Source organism: Molossus molossus, unplaced genomic scaffold (genome assembly GCF_014108415.1).
Source record: "Molossus molossus isolate mMolMol1 unplaced genomic scaffold, mMolMol1.p scaffold_m16_p_15, whole genome shotgun sequence".
Taxonomy (NCBI): Eukaryota; Metazoa; Chordata; class Mammalia; order Chiroptera; family Molossidae; genus Molossus; species Molossus molossus.
The window spans coordinates 73,825,512-73,840,910 of record NW_023425350.1 but is presented as its reverse complement, the minus strand read 5'-3'; the positions used below and the strand labels follow the sequence as shown (position 1 = coordinate 73,840,910).

The 15,399-nt window shown below is 49.8% G+C and overlaps 1 protein-coding gene and 1 pseudogene across 15 annotated transcripts in view; one reads left to right on the top strand and one right to left on the bottom strand.

Moving 5' to 3' along the window:
* The window catches only part of INPP4A (inositol polyphosphate-4-phosphatase type I A), a 127,283-nt gene that overhangs the window by 52,181 nt on the left and 59,703 nt on the right, over nucleotides 1–15,399 (top strand). For 5 of the 15 annotated variants that reach the window (XM_036263120.1, XM_036263121.1, XM_036263126.1 and 2 more), the window contains exons 1-3: nucleotides 12,768–13,243; nucleotides 14,116–14,324; nucleotides 14,986–15,030. In XM_036263120.1, coding sequence (XP_036119013.1) covers nucleotides 14,219–14,324; nucleotides 14,986–15,030 — 151 coding nt within the window. In that variant the 5' untranslated portion in view covers nucleotides 12,768–13,243; nucleotides 14,116–14,218. Of the gene's footprint in view, nucleotides 1–12,765; nucleotides 13,244–14,115; nucleotides 14,325–14,985; nucleotides 15,031–15,399 lie in introns of those variants that run through there. The other 10 variants (XM_036263116.1, XM_036263114.1, XM_036263122.1 and 7 more) reach the window with 6 other exon arrangements.
* Nucleotides 1,475–14,096, bottom strand: LOC118630595 (annotated as a pseudogene).

The following is a 15,399-nucleotide window of genomic DNA, read 5'->3' as shown; positions in this document are numbered from 1 at the left end:
TAGTGGGAGATGGGAGCAGTTCTAAAAAATTAAATTTAAAGCACACTTTCCCTGATCTCTTTATTACCCAATTTCCAAGAATGTTAAAAAAAATCAAAGCACAGTAGAGACTTTTAATTAGTTTTCACTGCTCATGGTGTTGGTTATTTTTAACATAATGGTATGTGACAGGGAGATATTTCATGGGTCTTTGTTCCCATATCTTCTCTCCATTTCAGAACTCAGCTGCGAATTTTGGAGAAAAAGAAATGATAGCTCTGGCCGGTTTGGCTCAGCGGTTAGAGTGTCAATTCGTGGACCAAAGGATCACGGGTTTGATTCTGATTAAGGGCACGTACCTGGGTTGCAGGTTTACCTGACCTCTGGCCCTGGTTAGGGCTAGGGACAGTTGGAGTCGGGGTCATTTGGGAGGTAACCAATTGATATGTCTCTCTCACATCAGTGTTTCTCTCCCTCTCTCTCCTTCCCTTCCTCCCTCTCTCCCTTCCACTCTCTCTCTCTCTCTCAAAAAAAAGGATAAATATCCTCTAGTGAGTAATAACCCCCCCCCCCCAAAGACAAAAGTACCTCTTGACATTTTTCATATTATTATGCAGATATCGGCTAGTTAGTTTTCTTCTTCTAAAAAAAGTACAGCCATTTAGGGATCTCTCTGGAGGTCATAGTGGAAGAGAGGGAAGCTGGTTCTGGCAACTTTCTTGAGCAGCCTCTCCATTCACAGCCTGGGCGAGTCGTCTGAGGGGGCACTTGAAGGCCAAGGTGGCCCTGGTGCAAGGCCTCTGCTCAGAGGCCTGCGTTTCCAGGCCCTTAACTAGTGGTCCTGGTTCCTTTTGTGGTTGTTGATTTTGTTTTGTTTTGAAAAACATACACATTTAACTTTGTTTATTATTGTCATTTAAAGCTTGATTTTATAAAATAAAAGAGACATTTTTAAGAGTTCTATATCACTGGAATTTAAACAGTAGAGATAGTGATAGCTTTATAGGTATAAGTTATATACATTAAAAGCAAATAATTGGAGTTTTTTTTTTTTTCAATATGGAAACTGTACAAATGAAACAGTTGGCAAAAAGGCCTTATAGCAATATTTTGTTGTGGATTATCACAACAATCTTTTAGGACAAAACAAAGATTCTGAATATTCAGGCTTCTTTTGCTGTGTTTCATATTTACCTATAGTGTGAGTCAAGCTACTTGACCAAAAGGTCTGATTTAGGAAGGCATTTAGCTTTCTAGCACAAGTTTTTCTATTTATCTACAGTTACCACTTCAAGGAAATTGACATTAATTGTAGTGCTGATGTAATCTGCTTGTTCCCTCTTGAATAGTGTACAAAAAATTAAGTCAATCCTATGGAAAGTTAGACAGTACCAAAAAATGGAACAATTATGCACACTTCAGTCAAGTATAATGTTAAGTTTCCCCATGTAAAATTAATCAATGAAATAAAACATGCTCTGTAGTTGACTTGGTTTTAGGAAACACATTTGAGAATTCCGTTATTGTTCTTGCCATCGTCAGTCATAGCCGGGATTTTGTCAGCCACCGTGCTGTTTACTTTGTAGATTGTAGTAGTGAAGGAACACAGACGGACTTGCTCAGAATTGGTAATGAACTGTGGTCCCAACTCTTCCCACTTTTCAGATACAACCAAATCTTTGTATAAATGAGATCAGGTGAACAACAAACTTCTAACAGTGACAAAGTGTCTGTAGCTGTGGTCTGTCTGATCACCAAGCGGATTTCACCTTGGATAGCTTTCTGAGACTTTTCTTGGGGGTGCTGTCATCTGGCGTCCTTGTCCCACTCAGCATGAAATTGCCCCCTTTCGAGGACCTCCCTGCTTTCAGCATCCTCGACTGCCACCACCAGTCCCTGCACTCTGCGCTCGTCTAACCAGTCTTTTGGTTGCTCCACCACATGGTTGCGGTGTGCCATGAATGAGTTCAGGATCAGTGCTTACAGCAAGTGAGTCCCTGTTTCTGTTCTCGAGTGAAGGTTTCAGCTGGACAAAGGCCACACTGATATAAAATGCTGTTGATGCCAAATGGGAAGAACTTGGCCATGCTGTCAGCGCTCCCGCGCAGGGTGATGCCCTCCCTGCTCCCGGGAGAGCGGCCTTGCCTTGGCCTGGCCACAGCCCAGCACGCACCCACCACAGCTTCCTGCCACTGGCTTCAAAAGTAACCTGGGTTTTGGTTTTTACTTGTACAATTGGATGGTACTTCTTTGAGAGATAGTGAGCATATCCTGACTTTAGGTTTAGTTGTTCTGAGAGCCTTTGGAGCACTCTGGAGTCCTGGCCGGACAAGAACATTGTCCCTTGTGTGTTGGTTATAGATGTGGCCTGTTCGCTCATGGCCCAGCTTGGCCCACCTTTACCAGGCCTGAAACAGTTTGTACCAAGTGAATAAGAAAGAGGTTTGTTTTCAAAAGCTTAGTAGGATCATTCAGGAGAGTATCAAGACTTTTCATATTTATTTGAATAATTAAGATTCCAAAGAATTCTTCATTGCCTACTAGCTAAAGTACACTCTGTGGTGTGGTATTGGTGACTCCCCTGAACTGACCCTGGCATGGCTCTACAGTCTACTTTCACTGTCCCTTAGAACGCTGGGCTTCTCTGTTCCCTGGGTTAATTGTCGTATCTGTACCTTTCAGAGTCAGATCTGTCTACACTGTGTCAGGATCATCTCTGGCTGGATTTAAGGTTTCTTCCTCACCGCCCCCCTGCCTGGGCCACGCATTTCATTTTGTCTTGTCTGAATGGCTCCCTCCATTGCTGCACTGTTGGGTCCGTGCAGGAAGGGACCACTGTGGACTCACCTGCGTGTTTCTTCTATGTGTCTGGTGAACAGCTGAGTGAACAGCTCTGGTTCCACGAACACTCCTGTCAGAGGCAACGTGGTGCAGGCCCTCAGCCAGGCTTGCCAGCTGAGAACAGAGACGTTCCCAGCGCTGCTCTCTGCCCTCCACCCCTGGTCCCGCCCCTGCTGGCCTGATCTTCCCAGTGGTCAGGGAGAGGAGCCACAGCAGGCGTCGCTGCTGGGAACATACTGAGGTCAGCGGGCCCCCTGCCTGCCTGGGGAGCTCTCACCCCAGCACCTGGGCGCCCAGCGCTGCCTGAAGAAATGCGCATGGGCTCAGGGGCCCTGCCCGTGGCTGCCTCTGAAAAACTACTTCTCTTGGGTTTTCATCATTCCTGTCACTGTCAGCTTCGCAGTAAGAGCTGTGACCAGACTTCCATGGGAGCGGTCTCATATCGAAACCAGGCTGCCTGCGTTCTATTTTACACGAGCTCTGGAGCACTGAAGGCTGTGCTGGGTCTTGTTTCTCCGTGTCCCACCCAACAGTGATTGGTTAAAACAGGATTTCATTTTTGCAGGTAATGTACCACCTCGCCAGAGATTCATGCATAATAAGGCTTGTAAAATGTGTGATCGCTTTGTGTTTCCAGCAGAGACCAAGACTTCTGTCCCCAGTTTTGGTTTGTGGTGTGGAAGCTAAAAGGAGACCGGTTGGTGCCGCCCACGTGGAGGCCTTGGGCAGGTCGTCCCTGTCTCCTGGCTTGCTGCCTTGTTCCAGAGTAACTTGTCTCCCAGCATTGCGTTGATCTGTGGTTGTGGCTTTGCATTTATAGCCCTTTATAGAATTTTGTTGCTACTCAGAATACTTTATATTCTCCCATGAAGCCAACTCTGACACTTTGAATTAAAAACAAACTTCCCGCCCTGGCCGGTTTGGCTCAGTGGTTAGAGCGTCAGCCCATGGACCAAAGTGTCATGGGTTCCATTCCCGTCAAGGGCATGTGCCTCCACCCCTGGTTGCGGTTCAGTCCCCAGCCCTAGTTAGGGTTGTGCGGGGGTGTGGGAGGGAACCAATCGTAGTTTCTTTCTTTTTCTCTCCCTCCCTCTTTCCTTCCCTCCCACTCTGTCTGAAAATCAGTGGAAAAAGATCCTTGGGTGAGGATTAAAAACAAAAACAAGAGCAAGCTTTCCTACTGATTGTAAAAATAAACTGGACCTTCTCAACCCTAGTCATGCACATTTCGGTCAGCCCTGTGGCAGTGGAGAAGGAATGTTTTATTCTTTTTGTTTGTTTGTTTAATCCTCACCTGAGGATATTTTTCCATTGATTTTTTTAGATAGAGTGGAAGGGGGGGAGAGAGAGAGAAACATCTACGTGAGAGGAACACATCGATTGGTTGCCTCCAGCACAACCCCGACTGGGGCCTGGGACAGAACCTGCAACCCAGGTACGTGCCCTTGACTGGGAACTGACGCCTCGACCCTTTAGTCCAAGGGTGGACGCTCTAACTACTGAGCCAAACTGGCCAGGGCTGCATATTTTATTCTTGAATTGTGGAATGTGTCACCAGTGGGAATCGGGGTAGCTCAGTGATGCTTTCCCAAAGCACCATGATACATTACACACTTACGAAACCAGGATATCCTAAGCAAATGAATAAAACCTGTTTGGAACAGGAAAGAGAAGGAAATGACCAAAAAAGGCATAGTACTCACACACAAAGAGCAGAGTTCCCTTGCTAATGGGGTCAGCGTGTATGTACAGCTCCCACCATGGGACTTGGGGAAGTAACTGGGCCTTCCAGTCCTTCGTTTTCACACAGCAAGCCATAAAGCCATCTTTTGCACTTTTCCTCTATAACTTTCTTGATTTCATGCAAAAGAGCAAAACTACTTGTGGAGGCCCCGCCTCCCGGGTCCTTAGACCCTTGTCCGTAGTCCAGGGAGTCGCTGCCTCCCTGCTTCTCTACCCTGCTGGACACTCATTTTTCTGGGGAGCGATGGCTACTGGCCACTGTTATTTTGACCAGATAGCTGCTCGGTGGACCAAATTGGCCATTGTGGGCGTTTCTGGCCTCAGGCCGGCCAGGGTGGCGTGGAAGGTGTGCCTCAGAGTTCTAGGGCTGTGTCTGAGTGATGGTTTGTGTACAGCAGCCCCTTCGTCATGTCAAGTCTATGTAATGTGAGTCCATCAGTGCTGGCATTTTGTTGTTAAATTATAGCTCCAAGAAAAAAGAGTTCATACCTAATTTTGTGTTTATGTTATCTATTTTAAACAATATAAAAAACATTAACACAGGGAGTTCTTTTTTTTTTTTTTTTTTTTTGTTAATCCTCACCAGAGGATATTTTTTCCATTTTTTGTACAGATAGAGTGGGAGGGAGAGAGAGGAACAGAGAGAGAGAGAGAAACATCGATGTGAAGGGACACATCGAGTGGCTGCCACCCACACGACCAACCAGGGCCGGGGACAAACTGCAACCGAAGTACATGCCCTTAGCGGGAACTGAACCCGGGTCTCTCCGGACCTCAGGCCGACGCTCTAACCGCTGAGCCAAACTGGCCAGGGCAACACAGGGAGTTCTTTAACTTTCCTCTTAAAGTTTGAGAAACATGTTCTGGTGGTTTGCTCAGTGGTTAGAGCCTCAGCCTGAGGACTGAAGGGGCTCGGGTTTGATTCCAGGCAAGGGTACATACCTGGGTTGCATGTTTGATCCCTGGCCCCGTCAGGGTTGTGCAGGAGGCAGCCAATTGATGTGTCTCTCTGACATCGATGTTTCTCTCCCCCTCCCTTTCACTCTATCTAAAAATCAGTGGGAAAATATCCTTGGGTGACGATTAACCAAAAAAAAAAAGGTTTGAGAAATACTTGCTGTAGGGTTTCTCCATTTGGCTACTAAAAGTTGTGGTGAATTGAGATGATTATTTTCAGCTTCCCCCTGCCCCCTTTGTGGAAACTCTTCCCCACCACACCCAGTCTCATGGAAGCATCCCTGCTACACTCGGACCCCAGCCCTCCCACCTGGCCCAAGGTAGGCCCTTGGATTACCTTTCCCGGAAAGAGCTTGACTGAAGACTCGGAGAGAATCCATGCACTGTCCTTTTCCGTGGGTACAGCTAGAGTTGAAAGTTGGGGACCATTGGCTGTCTTGTGTCCACCGTGTAACAGGTTCATCTGCAGGGATGGGGGAGAATGATGTGGGTAAGCAGAGGGAGCCCAGAAGAGCCGTCTGCATTACTAACATTGGGTTCATCAGCCATATTCTGCTCACGTCTGTAAGACAGCCAGAACCTTTATGACAAACATGCCTTTCTGCTGAAACTCATCAGAACTGGGTCCTCCAACCAGCAGCACAGGTGTCCTGGCTGTCAAGTACAGGGCTCACCCTCATCACTACCATCAGGACAAGGCAGAGGAGTTACGGTAGCTGGGATGTGTGTCACTTCCCCCGGGAGGGCACCCCCTCTGTGCACTATGATCCTGAGGAGCCTTAAACAGCTGTGGCCACACCCACACTTGCCATCCCCTTGGCTGAAAGAACAGACCCCTCCCAAGGGGAAGGGAGGAGAGAAGCAGAGTCAGGGGTGGCATTTGCCCCAATTGCCAACTCTGAGTGGGGGAGGTAGGAACAGGTGCCAGGCCCGGCCTCACAGCCCAGGGTTGGGTGGAAAAAAAGAGGGGAAGAGTAAGAGCAGCCTCGGGCAGTGAGTGGGCATACTTGCCTTAGGGGAGCCAGAGTTTTCTTCCAGCTGAGCTCCTGGACCCCAGCTTGAGCAGGTGGCTCGGGGGTGGGGCATCTGGTCTGCAACACCTCCCTTTGTGCTGGTGAGGCCTTGCGGACCCCCACTCAGGGATAAGTGCACTCACAGGTCATGGGTGCTGTTGTCCTCATCTCTGGCTCTCAGCTCTCTGGGGCAGCATGTCTTCAGCGGCAGTGAGCGCTGACAAAGGCTGGATAGCTCCTTCAGTCCATTTACACACCTGCCGGGCATTTCTATGGCACTACTGAGAGGCCTTCCTGGCCAACACCTAGGCGAACGTCAAGTTAGTCCAGCGCGGCTGATGCACAGCGAGCAGGCCACAAGCCTGGTTGCAAGTGGACTTCTCTAGGAGAGCAGGGGCATGGGTACTGGTGCTGAATGGGTAGCTCTAACAGGGACTGGGGTGCCCGGTCAGTGATTCCTTTGTCTTGGTCTGTGGTGTTCTGGGTACTTAGGTGGTAATTGAGACAAATGAAGCCTGGGGCATGCAAGTGAGAGGAGTAGTACCCCAAGAGTCAGCCTCCAGAATCCCTGGTGCTAGCCCCCGGGCGCCCTTCTCACAGGGAAGGTTCCAGAAGAGGCTTGAGCAGCACCATGTGACCCTTTGCTTGTCAATCACTCCTGTTATGGTACATTTCTTGGGATGTGTTTTCTGCCCAAGCCTCCCTGCTCATCTCTGCATCCCTAAGGCCCGGGCTATGAGGGACCTTTGCTGTTTGTTGACGAGATTGCCAGTTTTTGGAGAAGCAGCAGCATGAGAAGTGTGGGTGCTTAAGAAAAGTGGCCAAGGTGTGGGAGGGCTTGTTCTGGCTGAGGAAGCGCAAGGACACCCGCCCACCGCAGCGCCGCCGGCCCTCCCCGACGGCACACTCGCTTTGTTGTCAACGTCTCTCTCGGCTTCCAGATGCCACCGCCCAGACCCCAGGTCTGCGCCGTGTTGGTCAGCAGGAACACTTTCAGACACTTTTTTAGGGTGACTTATTTTCAAACTGGTTCCTGTACAAAATCCCCGAAAGACTCCTGGCTCATAGGCGAACCCCAGGGGCCCAGCTACAGTTTTGGCTGACTGTCCTGAAGACTTCTGGTTTGAGGTGAGGGAGCTGCCTTCGGTCCTGCCAGAGGGCTGCCTGCTGGGGAGGTCTCAGCAGCAGGGAGGCCAGGGGGGACCCAGTGCGGCCTGGAGACAGACGGGCTGCGGAGGGACTGGTCAGAAGCCAGGGCCGTGGGGCTGGGGTGCTGAGGTGGGTTGAAGTCTGGATTTCTGGGAAGATAGAGCCTGCAGAATGGCTGGGGGGCGGGGTGAGAGGAAGAAGAGGCCAGCAGCCAGCATTGATTTTGTGTCTTGGCTGGAACAAGTGGAAGGACAGGAGTCGCCAATGACTGAGATGGGGAAACCGAAGGTTGCGGGGGGTGGTTGAACAGTCTGGGCTTGTCCTACCTACTGGAGCACTTGGCCTGCCTGGTGTTTCAGAGGGACACCATGGCCCACTCTGGGTGACTGACTCCTCCCCTCGTAGTCCCAGATGTGCATTTGAATCTGGGTTAAGGCATTATCTTACATCAGCGACCTTGTCCATGACGTGAATGAGACCGTGAATAAGGTCAGTGAGTTAACTGAAGTGGGCGGGGCCTTACTGCCACTACCACCTGTGCAGTGTCACCAGCAGAGGACAAGGCTCAGGGAGGTGGGAAGCAGGGCTGTTCTGCTGCAAGTGTGCAGGGCACTCTGGGCGGGTGGTTTGTGCCTGCCGGTGGGAGTAGGCCCAACTGCAGCACATTTCTGTTTTCCCGGGCTTGACTTCTAAGGCTCATGTGTTTCCTGCATTCAGATCGCAGCAGCACGGGCGGTGCTCTGCAGTGCGCTCAGGCGCTGGGCCGCGCTCTGACGTGGAGCTTTGCTCACAGTGAGCAGGAAGGAGGTAGGAGGGAGCTGGCTCCTGGCTCAGAAGGGAAGGAGGAAGCAGGCCTCCCTATGGGCTGTTTCCAGCACTGGGGGAAGGGGCCACAGAGCTGTCTGTTGGGTGTCTGGGAGGCAGGAAGAAGCTAGACACTGGTCAGCAAACACAGTCACCACAGGTGTGGACAGTTTGTTTGGTAGTAGGTATTTGTCTGAAACCTGGTCTTTGTACCAGGAGGGGGTGGGAGACGCAAGCAGCTAAGTCAGGCATTCACAAGACACAGACTCCAGCGGGTCATCCGGGAGGGACAGACCACCAGCCGAGTCAGGGCACCTGGGAGGAAGGCTGTGGGTGCTGGGCTGTGTGCGGGGCAGGCTTGTGCAGGAGGTGGCCGGCTGTCTCTCAGGTTTGGGTGCCAGTGAGCCGCATGATGCCTCATCGCTAAGTGATTACAGCCGCCCTGGGTTTGGGGGTTTTGAGAGAAAATTCTTCCTCTTTCTAACTGCTGAGGGCTTCTGATTCATACCCTGACTCACTGAGCCTTTCTGGTCTGACTTTCTCCTGCTGCCTGAGTTGGGAGAGCGAGGCCCAGTGAGGGTTTGTTGTTAGCCCATTGGCCCCCACAGTGACATCGACAAGGTGGGCTGGACCACCAAGGGCAGGGAGAAGCCCCAGCTGTACTTGGGCTTTTGGCTTTGGGCTGTTTCTCGTAGTTCAACCTGCACCTGCATATGACCTTGAGAAAGTCAGCTGTCTAGTCTGGACTTCCGTGACTTCATCCGTGCATCTCCTTTTTTTCCCCATTTGCTAGTGCTTTTATTTTTTATTTATTTATTTTTCCAATTTTTATTAATTTATTTTTGTTAACAGATGTTTCTCCTTTCCCCCCCTAGACACCCTCCTCCCCATCCCGCTTCCAACCCCCAGCATTGTTGTCTATGTCCATTGGTTATGTGCATCTCCTTTTAAAGATAATTTTCAGAAGAACCCCAGTGTATATGATGGATAAAAGTGGGGCTCTGTGGTTAGCCCTCCCCAGAGGTTACTGAGCTGGAGGGGCTTCCAGATCCCCCCGATCCCTCCTCCCCCAGCCTGAGATTTCTTGTTCTCTGGAGGAGAAACTTCTGACTGTCATGCCACCCTCACCAGCCCAGGAAGCATCCCTCTGCCTGGCTCTTGCCCCTGCTGTCACTGCCCCACCCTCATGGGCTGTGGATTTGACGGCCTGTGTCCGGGCAGAGGACCCTGGTGTCAGTCGTGTCGTGGAGTGAGGATGGGGAGGCAGCTGGTATCCTGAGTGCTTCCTGCTGTCCTCTCGCCTCCCCACCCCCAGCCCCCCATTTCTTCAACAGCTCCCACACCTTTGTCCTCTTTATTTTCAGTGTAGTTTTGCTTCTACTAAGCTTCAATCTTCAAATGAGGGAAAAAAATGGGGACCATGGGAATATAGGGATCCTTGGTGAATTCCCTTAAATTAATGAGACTAATAAGGGAATCGAGTTCAGCTGTGCAAATTAGCGTTTTGTTCTGGGTCTTGATGACTTAAATTGCAGATTCTAATTAAATGCCCCCAAGTAACCACCAAGTATTTTCCTTTTGACCTGAAAGCTTCTATGGTCTGTGAACTCTATCAAGTGAAAAATTAGTTTGTAGATGTTCCCCTTTAAGCAATTCTATCCCCAGAATCTCATAACACCTACAATACTAACCACCCTGCTAGGGGAAGGGGCAGGTGGGTGGAGTGGGCAGGGGCCCTCCAAGGGGAGGAGGGCAGGGGGGATGGGGGCCTGCCTCCCTTGGGCTATTGAGATATCAGGGTACAGTTGTAGCCCTGTGTTAGGTAGCATGTCTCTGCTGTTCCACCTGAAGGGGGGAAGTGGCTCAACTTCATTAACAAGCTGGAGGAAGGCCCAAGAGAGAAGAGCTCCATCCTCAGGCCGCGTCGCTTCCAGGACTCGAACGCCATAGACTCATTTGGCTGTGCCTGGACCTCATAGAAATGCAGTTGCCTAGATGTGCTGTGTCTGGCTCCCCCTTGGCATTGTCCATTCTGCTGTTGATGGACATTTGGATTGTTTGTTTTTTTGTTAATCCACATTTAAGGATTTTTTCTATTGGTTTTTAGATAGAGTGGAATGGAGGGAGAGGGAGAGAGAAACATCAGTGTGAGAGAGACACATCAGTTGGTTACCTCCCACACAACCCCAGCTGGGGCTGGAGATTGAACCCATAACTGTCCTTGACCAGGAATAGAACCCGTAACCCCTTGGTGGTCTGTGGGCCGATGCTCTAACTACTTAAACAAACTAGCCAGGCTGTTTCTGGTTTCTGACTGTTAGGAATGCTACTGCTCTGAATGTTCTTCACACCTTTGGGGGGAATATAAACACACATTTCTGTTAGCAATTCCAGGTCCTGGGGTGGGTGGGTGTTGAGTTTGAGTAAATACTGAATTTTCCAGAGTGGCTTGCCCTTGACTCCTCCAGCAGTATATGGTTCCATCACTCCACATACTTGCCAACACCGGGCATTGTCTTTTTATTTTAGCTATTTTAGTGGGTGTGCAGAGATAGCTCATGGCTATACTGTGCCTTTTCCTGATGAGGTGGAAGAACTTTTCATGTGCTTATTGGCTTCATTACAATCATGCAAACAGCTGTATGTTAGTGTTTTACAGGTGTAGAATGGATTCACCCGCAGCGGGCGTTTAGCTTGGTTTCAGTGTTGGTCATTATAAGTAATGCTGCAATAAGCATCTTCAGATTATCGGTGAGAATTTTGTTGTGGACAGATTTTGATAAATGATGTCAGATTGCTTTCCAAAATGCTCGTAGCATTCTAAAATGTTATCAGCACTGCCTGGTCTGGTGTAGCTCAGTGGTTAGAGTGTCCACCTACAGACTGAAGGGTCAAGGGTTTAATTTCTGATCAAGGGCATACACCTGGGTTGCAGGTTTGATCCTTGGTTGCAGGTTTGATCCTTGGCCCCAGTCGGGGTTGTTGGGGAGGTATCCAATTAATGTGTCTCTCTCACATTGATGTTTCTCTCACACTCTCTCCCCCTTTCTCCTTTCTACTCTATCTAAAAATCAATGGTAAAATATCCTTGGGTGAGGCGAAAGAGAGAAAGAGAGGGAGGGAGGGAAGGAAAGAAGGAAAGAAAAAGAGAGAGCCCTGGCCGGTTTGGCTCGGCGGTTAGAGCGTCAACCTGCGGTCCAGAGAGACCCGGGTTCGGTTCCCGCTAAGGGCGCGTACCTCGGTTGCAGTTTGTCCCCGGCCCTGGTCAGTCGTGCGGGTGGCAGTCACTTGATGTGTTCCTTTCACATCGATGTTTCTCTCTCTCTCTCTCTCTGTTCCTCTCTCTCCCTCCCACTGTACCTGAACAAAAAAATGGGAAAATGTCCTCGGGTGAGGATAAAAAAAAAAAAAGAAAAAGAGAGAAAGAGAGAAAGAGAGAGAGAGAGAGAGAAAGAAAGAAAGAAAGAAAGAAAGAAAGAAAGAAAGAAAGAAAGAAAGAAAGGAGAGAAAGAAAGGAAAGAGAGAAAGAAAGGAGAGAGAGAGAGAGAGAGAGAAAGAAAAGAAAATGTGATCACTGTAGGAGAGTCTATGGAATTTCCCCTAGGTCCGCCCACAAAGCATATTCTCAGTAGAAGAATAAACAACTGTGGAGGACTAAATTAGGGGAATATAGGTGTGGTGAGCATTGCTTTGATATTATGAATTAGTTTGGTCACTTTTCAAAATGTTTAGCATGTATATTACTCTTTTATTAATTCTTACATTTTTCTACTTGGATTTTTAGTGAATTTTTAAATTAAGTTACACATTACAAATTAACAGATATTAGTACTGCTAGTACTTTCCCATTTTCTTCATATTTTTTGACTTGTATGCTTTTTGATTTTGGCAAACTGATGATTCTTCCCCTGGTGACTTCTACTGTGATTCCCCAGCCAGGCCACGGCCCTCTCTGCTGGGATGCCCAGGCCACAGGTCCCTGGGTGCCCCGTGGGAGGGATAGGAGCACAGCCTCAAGGGACTGAGTTTGCCCAGGGCCGGGAGCACTGCCTTTCCTGTGGTCTACACCCCAGGCATGGCATTTTCAGATGGCTCACGTGTGGGCCGAGGTTCACCCTGACAGCTCCCCAGCAGTGCTGGGACTGAGTCAGAGTTGGAGTGTCCTGCTCCACAGTGAGGCACCTGTGGGTCAGGGTGCAGCAACAGCACGGGAGGCTAGCAGAGTCTCGGGAGCCCAGTGGAGTTCGCAGAGCCCTCTCCCACTGTGGCACATCTGGTTTTCACTGCAGCCCAGTGAGATGGGTACAGCTCCCTCATCCTAGACACCGACGTGCAGAGCCTCAGAGAGGTCCGCAGCTTCTCCCTGGACCTGGGGTTTGTAAGCAGGAAGACTGGGACTCAGATTCGTACCTCCTCATTTTCCCTAAACCACCCCATATTCCCCTGGGTCACCCCCGGAGGAGCACAGGAATGTGTACTTTCTATTTCTCATTCTTTGGGGCTTGGAGAAAAACCTTTGTTTTTGAGCTAAAAGGTTAGATTGGTGTGTAGAGCTCAAAGGAACGTGAAATAGCTTTTGACCTCCCCATATTTCTGGGTACTGGAATTACAACACATGCGTCGTGTGTTCACCAGAACTCTGTGCGGGTTGACCAGCTTGTTAAGTTTATGATTTTCTATTTTTAGATGATGGATTTGGACATGCTTCTATGAAGAAATGCCCCGTCTCTCTACTGATCCAAAAACAAAGATGTCCAGTAAGTTGCTGGGTGAATTGACTCAAGAGTGGGAACCTGGGCCCTTCGGGTGCAGAGGTGTTGACACACTGAGAAGAGAGGGGTCTGGAAATTGGAGGCTTTGGAGAGGGGTGTTTGAAACCGGCCTTGCTGCTCAGTCTGACTATCTGAACATCGAGAGGTGGTTCCTTCTAGAGACAGCAGGGATGACAGCGCATAGGTTGGGGAAATGGAAGCCTCTTGCTGCTGGTCCCACTTAGAGCAGGTGTGAGCTCTGGGCTGCAGACCTGCGGCAGTAGCTGCTTCCACAGCGTCCGTCTCCACTGTACAGCACTGTCACGTCAGTGAGGCAGAGGTTGTCATGGGCACGTTTGTGGGACACAGCCCAGGACTGAGACCCACGCAAAGTTGCTGTAGAAAGAGGGCAAGGTTGGAGAACATGTACCTTCGTCTCTCCCGTGCCCCACCCTGCTGTTGTAGCCAGTGGGTGGCAGACCTTTTCCTGTATCTGTTATCCTTCTCACTGAGGTTGTAGTGTATTGGTTTCAGATTTTATGAAATTCTGGGAGACTTGCCCATGGAAAAGCATAATAAAGCAAATAAAATCTCAAAAGCCATCTTTATGATTATATGTAAACCATCATTTCAGGTGGTATAGCTTTGTCAGAGAGAACACGTTTTTTGTACAGTCCCACAGGCATGCTGTGTTGGTGTGTCAGAGCACTGGGGGTGCACAGGAAGAGGGGACTGATTACACCTAGACATCAGACCTTGCACCTGACCTGCCAGGCTTTGCGACACCTGCTGATGTTAGGTCACATACTCTCCATTATCACAGTGTCTTTCTGCCACCACCTCTGTGCTTCTTACCCATGTCCGTTCCCGTTTCTCAGGACTACTACCACCTTAGGGGACTAGGGCTGGGTGTCGGCTCTTCCCAGGGGATCAGGCGTAGTCTGACCCAAGAGCAGGAAGCACATCCTCACCAATGACATCATGACAGCAAGAGAGCACAGCCCTCGCCATGGCGCCAGGGCCCGTGCAGTGCAGCGGGCTTCCACCATCGACGTGGCGGCTGACATGCTTGGCCTCTCTCTGGCAGGTGAGCCTCAGGCGCTGGCTCCTGGGGGGTCCCACCCTGTGGCAGTTCTGGGAGGGCCAAGTGTGCCTCCTGGGGCACGTGGTGGATAGCCAGTATGAGCCCCCGTGACTGCCCCAGGCCGGAGGAGCCCTGGTATGGCATCCTCTGGGTGAGGCAGAATAGGGAGGGAGAGTCAGCACACCCTCTGGGAAGTGCCTCCACTGGAACCAGCCTGCTGTCAGGTGTCCAGTTTGGGTGGATACATCCAGGGCTGATTGGCCAGGAGATAACGTGGGAGTGCTCACAGGGCCTGTCTGACTAGTGCCCAGCCCACAGTAAAAGCCCTGTCTGTTTGGGTTTGCAGACCTGGAAAGGAAGGGGTTTGGTCTTGGGGTCTGAGACTTCTTAGGAATTGCAAAACTAAATGTTTATAAAATGAAAAAATCATCTTGCATAACAGTTTTGGATGGAAAAAAAAGTAGAATGTTGGAGCCCCCCCCCCCATTTAATTGAGGAATAATTGACACACATCACTGTATAAGTGAGGGTGTGCAACATGACGGTTTGATTTTGAATACTGTGAAATAATTGCAAGTATGTTGGGGTTTTTTTGGCATAAAATCTAAAAGTGGAGAAATGTTTGTTAAGGGTGACTTTTTTCTGGCATTTCTTTTTTATTCAGGAAATCTACAGGATCCAGATGAACCCATTTTAGAATTCAGCTTAGGTGGGTGTCTTTTTAATTGTTTTAGTTTAAAAATGTATGTTGTTCAACAACTAAAACACAACTGCTGTCCCAAGTCTGTCTTAGAGAACTTGTTGCCGCTGCTGCTGCCTCAGTGTTTCTGTGAAGATGAAGCTGGAGGCTGGTGTGGACTTCCGGGGAAGGGGTGGGGGGGGGCTGGGCACTGTGTCCCTGCAGGGCTGGAGGGGGAGAACCCACTCAGAGCTGCGAGACAGCCTCCCCTCCCTCCTCCTGCCCCTCGGGGAGGGTCCGGAGGGGTGAGAAAGCGGGGCCCTGGCTGTGGGGCCCTGTTGGTTGAGTGTAGCTCTCTAGCCCTCATTCCTACTCTGTGGACAGAGGTGACCATACCTG